This window comes from Gorilla gorilla, chromosome 5 (assembly GCF_029281585.2).
Source record: "Gorilla gorilla gorilla isolate KB3781 chromosome 5, NHGRI_mGorGor1-v2.1_pri, whole genome shotgun sequence".
Lineage (NCBI taxonomy): Eukaryota > Metazoa > Chordata > Mammalia > Primates > Hominidae > Gorilla > Gorilla gorilla.
This window is the reverse complement of record NC_073229.2, coordinates 170,011,959-170,026,354: the sequence shown is the minus strand read 5'-3', so window position 1 is coordinate 170,026,354 and position 14,396 is coordinate 170,011,959. Positions and strand designations below refer to the sequence as shown.

General features: G+C 36.4%; 1 protein-coding gene and 1 long non-coding RNA gene across 3 annotated transcripts in view; one reads left to right on the top strand and one right to left on the bottom strand.

Annotated features, from left to right (window-relative positions):
* The window catches only part of SHPRH (SNF2 histone linker PHD RING helicase), a 79,626-nt gene extending 76,628 nt beyond the window's left edge, over positions 1-2,998 (top strand). For both annotated transcript variants that reach the window (XM_031012329.3, XM_019029966.4), the window contains exon 30: positions 1,019-2,998. In XM_031012329.3, coding sequence (XP_030868189.2) covers positions 1,019-1,115 — 97 coding nt within the window. In that variant the 3' untranslated portion in view covers positions 1,116-2,998. The remainder of the gene's footprint in view (positions 1-1,018) is intronic.
* Positions 2,999-3,083: 85 nt separating this feature from the next.
* Positions 3,084-14,396, bottom strand: part of LOC101149626 (uncharacterized) — a 67,780-nt gene continuing 56,467 nt past the window's right edge. Inside the window, exons 3-4 of the long non-coding RNA XR_008681129.2 lie at positions 6,186-6,255; positions 3,084-4,594 (exon numbers count right to left, since the gene is read on the bottom strand). This is a non-coding gene — a long non-coding RNA (uncharacterized lncRNA). The remainder of the gene's footprint in view (positions 4,595-6,185; positions 6,256-14,396) is intronic.

Genomic DNA, 14,396 nt, shown 5'->3' with positions numbered 1-14,396 from the left:
CTACATTCCTTTGCCACATTGGATCACTTTCTGAGGCTGGGAGTTCGAAACCAGCCTGGCCAACATGGTGAAACCCCGTCTCTACTAAAAACACAAAAATTAGCCAGGCATGGTGACACGCACCATAGTCTTAGCTAGTCGGGAGGCTGAAGCAGGAGAATCGCTTGAACCCTGGAGGTGGAGGTTGCAGTGAGCCAAGATCGTGCCACTGCACTCCAGCCTGGGCAACAGAACGAGTCTGTGTCTCAAAAAAAAAAAACAAAAAACAAAAAAAAAACTTGTTAAGGTTAATTGTGGTGTCAATCCAAAGACAGAACAAAAGCAGAGAGACTAAACCAGTCTTAATTTTAAAAGCTTGACTCTGGAATCATAGAACTTTCTAATATTTATGGTATAATTAATTTAAATCTTTTTGAAAACATAAATCTTTCTACATCTTTAGGAGGTAGGTAGGATTGGATGGTACCCAAGGAAGAGATTATTGCCTTAGAAGGGATTGTCACATAGCAAAGAAGCAATTTGAAACTAGAAATTTTCTTCCATTGATGGTTTCTGGGAAGGAAAGAGGCTTCTGCAAGCCTTTTTACCTAAAACATGAAGGCTTTTTAAAGTTCTTGTTTTCCTTGTGTATCAGACTTCAGTGATTTTTATTTAGGTTGTTTTAATAAAATAGCAGTTACGAGTTGTTTGAAATTCTCTTGAAACAAATTAACTTCAGGTGGTAAGAAGGTAATTTGTAAGGTGAGAGCCTTAGTAGCAGTAGTCAAGGGTTTTATTCTTTGTTCTATTAATTGCACAGAGAAAAAACAGTTTGACAAACCCTAAAAGTAATATATAGAAATCTTCACTTTGACAAGGTATAACAAAGATGTTATCACTTGCTTTCCTCTGGGAGTTTCTTATATCCCAGTTACAAAAACTTAAGAAAAAAATACGTGTCTAGTTCATATTACTACAAATATAATTGCTGATGGCTTGGGGGTTCTTTCTGACTGTGCTCATTTGGAAAACCTTGCAGTCACACGAACTCATCAGCGAAGCATTCAGAGGCCTCTGTCTTGACTGTGGCTGACCTGGCAGACCTATTTACCAAAGAAACTGAAGAGCTTGAATGAACTACACTTGATTCATTCCATGGACTTTAGTGTATTAATAAACTTTCAGCTGTAGAGCAAAGTTACAAGTTTTAAAAACCCAGTAGATAACAGTAACACTGTTCCTAGTTGAATGAATTTGTTTATTGTTCTGGTTATACAGTGGCCTAGTACTTATTGAGTCCTTTTCAATATACTGTTTCCAAAAGATCTATAAAGATTCTTAATTTTACACTCCTAATAAAACATTTATTTTTTGTCCCAAATAGTATCTATATCTGACGATGCAAGAGAATTAAGAGAGGTAATGTGTACTTTTCTTATGATAAGATCACTCAAAAACAGTTGGAATAAGAAAGTAAACTAGTCTAGTTTTATATGACCTGGTATATTCAACAAACATAGATCTCAGTTTCGGAAGGGCCTTCAGTATCTTTAGCACATGATTCACTAATATCTTGTTAGTAATATTTTAAGTAGATGGTGAATTATATTAACCCATTTTTTGAGTAGGCTTATACCATAACTTTACACCTAGTAATTTTGCAGTAATACAACTCCTTACAATAAGTTAATGTTAGACAGTTATTTCTTTCTTCTGCATCTTGCTACTGAAAACAAAAACAATGAAAATATTCATATTTCTATTATGTGTAAAGTGGTGTTAGTGTAAACAGTTAACTCCAAATAGATTTTTTTAATGTATTAATGATTACCTTAAAATTATCTGCTTTCCCTACTCTTAATTTTTCTTATTGTTAAAGTTTTTATATGTTGTAAGATTGATGTATCTGTAAATATTGCAGTTTTTATGATTTTGTTTTATTATAACATGGAAATATGGCAGGGTTTTTTTTTTCAATCATTATTATACTGATGTCTTGGATTCTTTTTCTTTCCCATGTTCTTGTGTAACTAGACTTTTTAGCCAGTGATATCTGAATTCATGGTAGAGTTGTTATTTCACTCCAGTTGTTCCTCCCTTAAGCACGAGTCTTTGACCTTTTGAACAAGAGAATGCCATGTTCACATAAGCGAATTGTTGCAAGTGATAATAACCAAGTGTTTCTTCTTCTGTGAGGAATTAATGGACTTTGAAATTGCTGAATAAGGAGTAGCTTGTTACATCCTAGCCATTTGATGTAATACAAATGTTCTTATTTGGCTTCCTTTTCTTTGAGCCTTCAGAGTTTTAAAGGACCCTCTTTGACCCTCAGGACTTATTAGCTCCCGGTTAGCTGCCTGGAAAACTCATAGAACCATTCCCTGGATCCCATTTGTCCGAGAGGCTTTGGTGCTCAGTTAAGGTGCATTTTCTTACTCTAGGTTTATAGAGTGATGTAATTCAACTGAAGAAAACACACACATGCTTTTGGTGCTTATTCTTCAGTTAAAAGGAGGTATCCATTGATTCTTTTATATGAAATTAAATCAAACTGTTATTTTTATAGCTCTTCACATATTAAAAAGAGCTTTCCTGTACATTTACGTGTTTAATTTACCCAACAATCTTGTGAAGTTGATATAATTAATATCTTTCCTGTTTTAAAGGTAGAGAACTGAAGTTCAGATATATTGAAACTTTCTTAGGACATGTAGCAAGTAAACAGTGGAGCCCAGGTCCCCTGACTCCATATCTTACATTCTTTTACTAATAACATGTCATGCTGAGATTCAGAAGGCCCATGCTTATAATTTAAAAATGAGACTATTTCAGTATTTCTTTGTGTTTGTTTTCTACTATTCCTTTCTGAGCTATGTTTTAGAGAAAACAATTTGATATGCTTCAATTTTGTAAGATCAAATTACATATATATAAAAAAACCTATCTGTATTAGACAAAAACTGTTTTTATTTATTTCTGTAAGATATCAATTAAATAAATATTTTAGTGGAAATGAAAATTGTGGAATTCTTTGACTTCTGAGCCTTAGAACATATGGGGTTTTTTGGTTTTTTTCTTTCAACAAAAGATATCAAAATGGCTAATACTATAGAATCCCATATTTTATATACATTTATTACATCTTAAAAACAGTTGTGACAGTTTCCAATTGTTCAAAACAAATACAAATCTGATCCTCACATTTTCTTGGCTGCAAACAAAGGACTTTTTAAGTTTTCTTTCTCTATTATTTTATAGCCTCTGAAATATTACTGTGTTTAGAAGTAATTGTTCTTAAATGGGTGCTATGCTAATGAACCAATGAGACAAAATGAGATAGCCGCAATTGTTAGAGTAGCCCCAATCATTAAACTTAAATGTGTTTGGACCTGGAGAATCATTTTCTGTAACATGATTCCAGATGAGTTTACTAGAACTAAAAAGATACATACAATGTAAAGTGCATATACCTAACTTCATAGCCTTTTTGCTTCAAACCCAGATAGCTCTGCTATGTTTATTACCGCGTCAGATTTCTCTTTGTATGTGACCTGAGCTGAATAAGCCATGCATGCATTCAGTTTTAGGAATTGTTATCTTTCATATCACATGAACAACAAACTAAAAATCTTAACATGATAATTCAACATGCAACTACTAATACTTTACAAATAATGATCAAACCAACTACTTACCTAAATATTTAGGAACTGAATTTAACAATGCAAGATTAATCACCAACGCAAGCTATCCTGTCAGGTGGATAAAATAAGAAATCATGTCTTTTTAATCTCCTCTCATTTAATAGCTCTTCCAATGTGCTTAAGTTATTTACGTTTATTAAACGACGAGACAACCTTTCAAAAATGCAGAGATCACCGTGCTGAATAACCTCAGCCTTAAGTCGAATAAAAGGTATCTTTCAATTTTTCTAGAATTTAGCTAAACAAAATCCCACAATGTGCCATTTCATAATTTTTAACTGGCATACAAATGCAAAAATGGAATGTAAAAAAAATGAGTGTAAACCAATTAAATGAATTAAAAACCAATGCAAAAACAAAAAATGCATTACAACAGTATAGTACAAGCAATGCATTTTAAGCCTGTCTACTCTGATAAATGACATCTAGTCAGTAAGACTTCTTCAAAGTGAGATCAGTTAACAGTTTTATAAAATTTTCTGTTTACAAGAATCTCTGTGTACCTCTGTTACATTGTGAAGCCCACATGAATGCTTATCACATGGAAGGGTCGAATATGAACCACTTGCAAGCCTTCCCTTAGAGGAAGGCTATGTAAGTAATTGATAACCCCAAAGGGAGTTCAAGCCTTATGCTAGGTATGTGGTGTTGCCTCTGAGTTACAAAACAGATAGTATCACATACAGAAAATAGCACGAGTACTTGGCAGAGGCCAAAGTTGCCATCTCCAGCCTTCCCCTGTCTTCAGACAGCCTTTTCAGGGGCATATATAGCTCATCTTTGAAGAGTAAAGGTCCCCACACCATCCTCGTATCTTCATCATTTAATGTCAGTGACTCTCAATACTGATTTTTGGGGACTGACTTTGTTATCTTGAAACCAAATTTTTATTGCAGCTTATGCTTCTTTTCCTGCAAAATAGAAATTAAAAAACAGCCTCCATTTTCTGTATAATCATCTTTGTATAGGTCACTACTATTACTAAAATCAATAACTTTTTCCCTGCTTATCAAAAAATCAGCCTTTTTTAAATGGTCTGCCTTTCCAAACCCTATTGTTACCTTTGTCTCTCCAGTAAACCTGCTCTTAATGCTCCACACCCCCGTAGATAGCCTATTAGAGGAGCCATTTGTCCAAGGACACATTTTCGACCTATTGGATCTTCCCAGACCTGTGATTTGTATATGCACACAGTTCTGATTACTGACCCTTCCAGTGTTCTAATGAGCAAACATTTGTGCTCAAATTTCCTTAGAAATCGTTTCTGCATATTTTATTATTTATTTAGGATATACTTACTGAAATTACCTGTGGTCATTTTCTGCCAAGACTATTTAATTAACATTTACTGCATCATGTCCCTAATTCTTTACCCAGAACCGTAAGGCTCCTCATGCCTCTTCTGATCTCTTGGCTTCCCATAATCAAACAACTGCTATCTCCAGTTATTTTTCCAGAGCCTTTGTAAAAATTTCCATTGACTGAGAGCATCATTGCCTGTTGATAATGTTGAGTGTATTTTCCTTTGTCACAGAATTATGTCTTCTTTGGTAAATGCAAATCTGTGTTTTAAACAGGAATGCATTTTAGTTTCTGATCTTTATCAGAATGTTTATAAGTGAATCCGCTATTAAACTGTGAAAGCATCAGTGTAGAATGTTGTATTTACCTAAAACTTCCCCAGTGCTTTTCACTTCTCAAGTCTGTAATTATAATCATGTTAATGTTTATATTCTGCAACTGACCATTTTCTACCCTGCACTCAGATTTGCCTTCCCAGGTTTTCTGCCAGCATGATAGGGTGCAAATAAATACTTTACACCTCTGTAAGAGGCACTTCTGTCTTTTTAATAAGTTGTTAATGATGACTCAAGCAGTCATCTCGTTTATGCAGTGATTTATTTTTAAGGGATTACTATTTACGCATGCAGGAGAAGATTTAGCAAGTTTCCTTCTTAAAATGGCTTTGGCCTTTCAAGCAAGATAAAGATCTCTACTGAGTAAACCACTTTTTTTTTTTTTTGAGACACAGTCTCTGTTACCCAGGGTGAAGTGTAGTGGTGCCATGACCGCTCACTGCAGCCTCAACTTCTCAGGCTGAGGTGATCTCCCCACCTCAACCTCCCAGGTAGCTGGTACTACAGACATGCACCACCACACCTGGTTAATTTTTTGTAGAGACAGCATTTCGCTATGTTGCCCAGGCTGGTCTCAAACTCCTGGGTTCAAGCGATCCACCTGCCTCGGCCTCCCAACTCCTGGGTTCAAGTGATCCACCTGCCTCGGCCTCCCAACGTGCTGGGATTACAGTAAACCACCTTTTAATTCTCTCTTTTTTTCCCTTCCTTTCTTCCATTATTCCTTACTTCCTTTTTTTCAATCTTATTTCCTCCTTGGTTTTGAAACTGTATGTGTAGGTATTGGAAAAAGCAGTTTATCCACCATTACATAAAAAGGACGCTTATCAGACCAAGCATTCCTAACCAGAGTCAGTGGACTTACGAAAGGAAAAAAGGTCCACAGGTGAGCTTCAAAGGGCAAACTCCCAAGATGTGTACCTTCCAGCAGCTTCCTAGAGACAGAGTTTCATATTGTCAGATTCTTAAAGGGATTCAAGGCCTAAAAGGACCCATTGCCATAGACCATCAGTTTCCAAGTGTGGTCCTTAGGGATCTCCAAGACCAAGGAGTCTGAAGGGCCCTAGGATTTTCTTCATATGTGTCAACAAAAACAACATGCTCAACACAGTCTCTTGCCTGCCACCATGTAAGACATGCCTTTGCTCCTCCTTCACCTTCAACCCTAATTGTGAGGCCTCCCGAGCCATGTGGAACTGTAAGTTAATTCAACCTCTTTTTCGTTATAAATTACCCAGTCTTGGGGATTTCTTCATAAGAGTATGAAAATGGACTAATAAAAACAACAACAAAGAATTTAAATAATGAAATATATTCCATAGCCTGTTTTTATTTAAAAACTAAAAATCTATGTTTTAATAACAGCAAAAAGATTCTGTCCCATTAGTAAGTAAAAACACAATATTTTACATTGTTTTACTCCAACTATAATTTATGCGTGCTTTAAAATAGAAATAGCTAATAACCTATTTACATTTTAAATAAATATGCACTGGATATATAGTTGCACAAACCTTTTACTGGTGAGATATGTAATTAAATAAGTTTGGAGATCACTGGAAGAGAAGTAATTGTTGCTCTTACAAATGTGAGAAGCTTTTATTCTAGTTAAGTTTTTATCACTCAAAACTCTTTTAGGATGCTTGAAATTGCTTTCAAAGCCAGTTAAGAAATTATACAATTTCTTCATAACCTCACATCATTTTGTTTTATTAACCAAAAAAGTATATTTTCTATTTTATATACATTAACTTATATTTTCTAATGTATATATTTTATATAGTTTCTAATTTATACTCATTACGTGCCAGGCTTGCTTTGCATGTGTACCCTTCCTGAAAAGTTTTTTTCTTTTGTTTTCAACTTTTTTTTTTTTTCTTTGAGACAAGATCTCACTGTGTTGCCCACGTTGGAGTGCAGTGGCATGATCATGACTCACTGCAGCCTCAACCTCCCAGGGTCTGGTGATCTTCCCACCTCAGTCTCCCAGGTATCTGGAACTGCAGACACATGCCACCACACTAGGATGATTTTTGTAGTTTTTGTAGAGACAGGGTTTCTCCATGTTGCCCAAGCTGGTCTCAAACTCCTGGGCTCAAGTGATCCTCCTGCCTCAGCCTCCCAAAGTGCTAAGATTACAGGCATGAGCCACTGCACTCAGCCTGTATTTTTAATCTTAAAATTGGCAGTTATGGGTCAAGAATTTTGCAGAGGAAATGTAGACCTATGTTAATATTAAATAATGAATTTATTCCATGTTTCAATTTTTTCAGTCAAAAAGTAGATAAAGCACCTAATTTAGGTTTAATAATTTATTATCTCATGAAGTTTCTAGAATGTTTGGAGATACACCTGGTAACATGAGGGAAAAAGTCAACAGTAAATGTTCTATTTTCAGAAACCTAAACATTGAGAAAATTAATATTGTCAACAAATGTTAGTACTTAGTCTTGTGTCTTGCAATATTTTCATGTTTGTTTTCTCCCTCATTGGGTAGAGAAGGCGTGAAGAATTTCATCATTATATCAAGATGGTGGGGGGAAGCTAGTCACCATTTCTTTTTTTCTTTTTTCCTTTTTTTTTTTTTTTTTATTTGAGATGGAGTTTCACTCGTTACCCAGGCTGGAGTGCAATGGTGCGATCTTGGCTCACCACAACCTCCTACTCCCGGCTTCCAGCAATTCTCCTGCCTCAGCCTCCCGAGTAGCTGGCATTACAGACACCCACCACCATGCCCAGATAATGTTTGTATTTTTAGTAAACACGGGGTTTCACCATGTTGGCCAGGCTGGTCTCGAACTCCTGACCTCAGGAGATCCACCTGCCTTGGCCTCCCAAAGTGCTGGGATTACAGGCATGAGCCACCGCACCCGGCCGCTAGTCACCTTTTCTACTGAATACGGAAGAGGCGCCTATAGGATCGGTTTTGATTATCCATGAGAAAAGAGAGTTTTAGAATGCAGAATAAACTATCAAAGGAGATAGTGAAATCCTTTCTGAAAAATTTTAAGAAAAGGAAAGAATTTTTTTAAGTGCAGATAAACTTCAAGAGTTTAAGTCCTATATTTAAATAACTATGGTATTTTCTGTTTTAGGTTTGTTTTTCTTTCTCCCAAAATATATGGTGTTAAGTTCCAGAATATCTTCAGCCAACTAAGAAATACAAGGAGGGATGGGGGGTGTTATTTTCTTTTTTTTTTAAGTTAGTAAACAGAGAAAAAGCAACTATTTCTTTTTTAAAATGTATCAAAGAATTTAATGACTTCAGTACAAGAGGCAGTGGGTGTTCAGTAAATAGTAATTTAACTGGTTAGAATAAATAAAAATATGATAACTATGGCTCACAACAGAGCAGAGTCATGTAGTTACTAAAACATTTGCACAAATACTGTCCACCAAAGGGACCCAGCTCATAAGCACTGAGAAATGACTAATATTTCTCATGTAACTGTATTATTCCCATCTGTTTCATATTTAAATTTAGAGGAAGTTTTAATAGTACCAAATTCATATAAATCTTTTGAAGTCCATGAACAGTAAGAAGTGCTATTTGATTCTTATTCCTTGATTTTGATATCAGTAATTGTTATACACACTGATTAGCTTTTATCTCCAAATTTTATTTAATACTGCCTAATGCTGGTTGTTTCTTTTGGAGTCCTATAAATCTGGCTGCCAAGAAAAATGATGGCTCTGCTCCGAAACCACAAAGTGGCTTCATTAACATTTAGTGAATCTCAAGTAGAAAGGAACAGTGAATTTCCTGAGGAAGCCATTCTCCAGAATAATAAAGTATTAGCGTTTTTCTCATAGTAGACAAAAGTCATGGGTTTTCCTCCTTGGCAGGGAGCAAACTCAACCTTAAAAAGCAGTGATATTCAACAACAGAAAGACAAATAACCCAATTTAAAACTGGGCAAAGGATTTGAATAGACATTTCTCCAAAGAAGATAATATGTAAGTGACCAATAAGCACATGAAAAGATGATCAACAGCTTTAGCAGCTGGGAAAGTAGATATCAAAACCGAAATATGAAGGTTTGGAGAGGAGGAAGGAATGAATAAACAAAACGGGATTTTTAGGATAGTGAGCCTTTTGTATGCTACTACACGGGTGGATATATGTCATTACACATTTGCTGGACCCATAGAATGTACAACACCAAAAATGGACCCTAATATAAACTATGGACTTTGGATAATGATGTGTCATAATTTGAAACAAATGTACAACTGTGATGTGGGATATTGATAGTAGGAAAGGTTGTGCATGGGGTGCATGGGGTTGGGGGGAGGCAGGGGTATATGAGAACTCTGTGTACTTTCTGCTCAATTTTGCTGTGAACCTAAAACTGCTCTAGAAAATAGTCTATTAGAAAACGATGAGCTATCACTTTACACCACATGACTTGTAGATGAAAAGAGTCAAACTCTGTAAAATGTTTGAAGAGATTTATTCTGAGTCAAATATGAACAACCATGGCCCGTGACACAGCCCTCAGGTGGTCCTGAGAACATGTGCCCAAGGTGGTCGGGGTGCAGCTTGGTTTTGTATATTTTAGAGAGGCATAAAACATCAATCAAATACATTTAAGAAATACATTGGTTTGGTTCAGAAAGGTGAGACAACTCAAAGTGGGGCCTTCCAGGCTATAGGTAAATTTAAACATTTTCGGGTGGACAATTGGTTGAATTTGTCTAAAGACTTGGGATCAATAGGAATGTTCAGGTTAAGATAAAGGATTGTGGAGAACCAGTTTTATTGTTCAGAAGAATCTCTCAGATGGCAGACTTCAGAGAGAGGATAGGTTGTAAAATGTTTCTTATCAAATCTAAAAGGATGCCTAGCTCTTAGTTGATTATCCACTGGATCTGCAAAGAAAGGAAGGAAAATAAAAGGGGAAGGAGATTTTCTATGGAATGTGGATTTTTCCCACAAGAGACTTTGCAGGGCAATTTCAAGGCATGGCAAGGAAATATATTATGGGGCTAAATATTATTTCCTTGTCTCATAATGTCACGCCAGAGTCAGATTGAAAAGCAAGTCACAATATACATGGTCAAATAAAAGCCATCTGATGAGGATCCATGGTTTGTAGGACATGACTCCCCAGACCTCTTAGGTAGGAATTTGGGCAAGATAAAAATCAGAGCTTAGTCCTCGAACTATAGTCAAAAGATAGACAATAACAAGTTTTGTTAAGGATACGGAAAATTGGAACCCTCAAACATTGCTGGTAGGAATGTAAAATGGTACAGCTGCTTTGGAAAACCATTTATCCGTGTCTTAAATAGTTAAATGTACACCTAGCAGCTATGCCACTCCTATGTACTTAAGAGAAAATAAAACATATATTCATACAAAAACTCATATGAACAGTCTGGCAGGTACCTGGAGTGTTAAATGGAGTTACCACATGACCCAACATTTCTACTCCTAGGTATTTACCTGTAATAGTCTGCTAGAGCTGCCATAACAAAATACCACAGACTGAGTAAATTAACAGAAATTTATTTATTACAGTTTTGGAGCCTGGCAGTTGAAGATTACAGTGCTGGCAGGTCTGTTTTCTTCTAAGATCTCTCTCCTTTCTTGCAGATGGCTGTTTTCTGTAACCTCACATGGTCTGTCCCTGTGCAGACAGGCCCCTGATGGCTTTTTATAAGGACACTATTCATACGGGATTAGAGCCCCCATGCTAGCAGCTTTACTTTAGCATAACCACCTCTGTACACACCTTATCTTTAAATACAGTTACATCCTGAGATACTAGGGGTTGGGACTTCAAATTATGAATTTGGTGGAGCCACAGTTCAGCCTATAATAATAATGGAGAGAAGTGAAAACGTGTTCACAGAAAAACTTGTATGTGAATATTTATAGCAGCATTATTTATAGTAGGCAAATGTGGAAACAACCCAAATGCCTATCAAATGATAAATGGATAAATCAAATATGGTTATACTTCTAATGGAATATGATTTGGACAAAAAAGAAATGAAATACTTATACATGCTACAACATGGATGAACCTTAAAAACATTATGCTAAGTGAAAAAAAAAGCAGTCCCAAAATACTGTATATTTCTGTTTATAAGAAATGTCTAGAATAGGCAAATCTTTATTTTTTTTAGAGGATGGGTTCTCACTCTGTCACCCAGATGGTAGTGCAGTAGCCGTATCATAATTCACTGCAGCCTGAAACTCCTGGGCTTAAATGATCCTCCTGCCTTGGCCTCCTCAAGTAGCTGGGACTACAGGTGTACACCGCCACTCCTCATAAGAACAGGCAAATCTTTAGAGACAGAAATTACATTAGTGGTTGCCCAGGACTAGGAGAGGAACTGGAGTGACTGCTAATGGGCATGGGGTTTCTTTATGGAGTAATGAAAGTGTTCTAAATTTAGACTGTAGTGATAGTTGCACAACTTTGTGAATCTACTAAAAACCACTGACTTGTACACTTTAAATGGCTGAATTTCATGGTGTGTGAATTGTATCTCGAAGATATTTTTGAAACATTTTTAAAGTAGCACAAAAGCTTATTTTAAAAAATATGATTTGGCATGCAAAACTTCGGCAGAGCCAATTGTAGATGAAAATGAGACAGATGGCCTTCAAAATATGAAGCACACATTGTAAAGAATGTTGTACTCCAGGCCTGTGAATCTCACTGATATCTGGCAGCCACAGTTAAAATGTTGTAGCATCTGGAATTGCGGGCTGTAATTGAAACTCAGCTGAAGAGCTTTCTGTGGAGCTGGAATGACCAGCCAATGCATAAAGTTGTTAAACATGAAACAAAGATAACTATTATCTTTTAAAAACCTCTCATTAATCCTCATGACGTTCTTGGGTGAAGGTCTAATCTGGCACACTTGCTAACTTCTAATAAAGAATCAAGTGGTCTTCCAACTCACATAATGACTAATTCTAAAGCATGCAGCCTCAAAGTACTACATTCTCCCTGTTCTAGAAATACAACCCTAGAGGGCCAGTCTTCCTTCAGCGTTCAAATATTGAGTAGAACAACTGAACTGTAAGGTTCAGCTAAAGGAATGCAACTGTGACTTGAGCTGTGGAATGGCTATGGCCTAAGTCAAGAATTCTCAACCTCAGCACTACTGATTGACATTTTGGGCCAGGCAATTCTTTCTTCTGGGGCCTGTCCTATGCATTATAAGATTGAGCAGCATCCCTGGCCTCTACCCATTAGATGCCAGAAACATACTCCACCCCCAAGCTTTGACAACCAAAAATGTTTCCAGAAATTTCCAATATCTCCTGGGGCTTAAATCAAGAACCACTGGCATAAGCCAAGGAAGAACTAACCATTTACCATGGTACAGGATGAGTATCCCTCATCCTGTACCAGATGTGGGACCAGAAGTGTTTTGGATTTCAGATTTTTTAATATTTGCATTATGTGCTTACTGGTTGAGCATCTGAAATCCAAAATGCATTTCCCTTGAGCCTTATATCAGTGCTCAAAAGGTTTCAGTTTTGAAGCATTTCAAATTTGGGATTTGGGGATTTGGGATGCTAATCTGCAATAACATAGACCTTGTACCAAAAGAAAAAAATCGATATGTTTAATTTGTACTTCATTTATTCAAGCTCTGTGGAGTTTAAATATTCAGAATATTATGCAAAAACGAGTTTCCTTGATCATACTAAGTTTTGATGACCATAATCACTGACAAGTTTATTCAGGAGATTTTCATATGTTGCTCTAAAGTTTAAACCCAATGCTGAAATGCCAGCTTGGAGCCACATAAGGAATGAGCTGTTTGTATTCTATTAAAAGACTGCCCTTGAAAATTTACAGATGAAAAAATTTCAAGGGGATAAAAATGTGATTTTAAAATCAATTTTGCCACCTAGTAAAGGATTTGCTAAATGGATAACTATGAGGTGATGGATGTGTTAATTATCTTGATTTTGGTAATCATTTCAGAATGTATATGTATATCAAAACATTACATTATACACCTTAAATATGTACAATTTTTGTATGTCAATTATACCTTAATAAAGCTCAGAATAAAAAAAAATGCTGTCATTAACAGAGTTTGCAAATACACTCTAAGTCTTTATCATTAAGGACACGGACACCAGGCAGCATGATGGAACTCACTTTCATTGTTCTTCCAGCCTATCAACTGAATCACATAAGAGTGAAAGATGAAGTAAAGTTTTGATACGGTGTACTTCAAGGTTTTTAAATGTGAATTTATTGCATTCTGAAACTATGGTGTAGATGACATCTGCCCACACATTATTATTATTATTATTATTATTATTATTATTATTATTATTATTATTATTTTATTATTTTTGAGATGGAGTTTCACTCTTGTTGCCCAGACTGGAGTGCAATGGCACGATCTCGGCTCACTGCAACCTCCTCTTCCTGGATTCAAATGATTCTCCTGCCTCAGCCTCCCAAGTAGCTGGGATTACAGGCTTGCTCCACCATGCGCCGCTAATTTTGTATTTTTAGTAGAGACGGGGTTTCCCCATGTTGGCCAGGCTGGTCTTGAACTCCTGACCTCAGGTGATCCACCTGCCTCAGACTCCCAAAGTGCTGGGATTACAGGCGTGAGCCGCTGTGCCCAGCCTGCCCACACATTTTGATGTCATAATACTAACATAATATCACTTTGTGATATTAATTTTGTGATACTGAAAAGTCTTCACCTGTCTCAAGAGGACCCTAAGTAGACCTCATGCCTCTGGCTTCTAGAGGCTGGGACTACATATCCTGAGACTTTGCTGAAGTTGCTTATCAGCTTAAGAAGCTTTTGGGTTGAGACAATGGGTTTTCTAGATATAGGATTATGTCATCTGCAAAAAAAGATAGTTTGACTTCCTCTTTTCCCATTTAAATACTCTTCATTTTTTTCTCTTGCCCGATTGCCGTGGCCATAACTTCCAATACTATATTGAATAGGGGTTGGGATAGAGGGCAAACTTGTCTTGTGCTGGTTTTCAAGGGGAATGCTTTCAGCTTTTGCCCATTCAGTAAGGACACTGGCTGTGAGTTTGTCATAAATGGCTCTTATTATTTTGAGG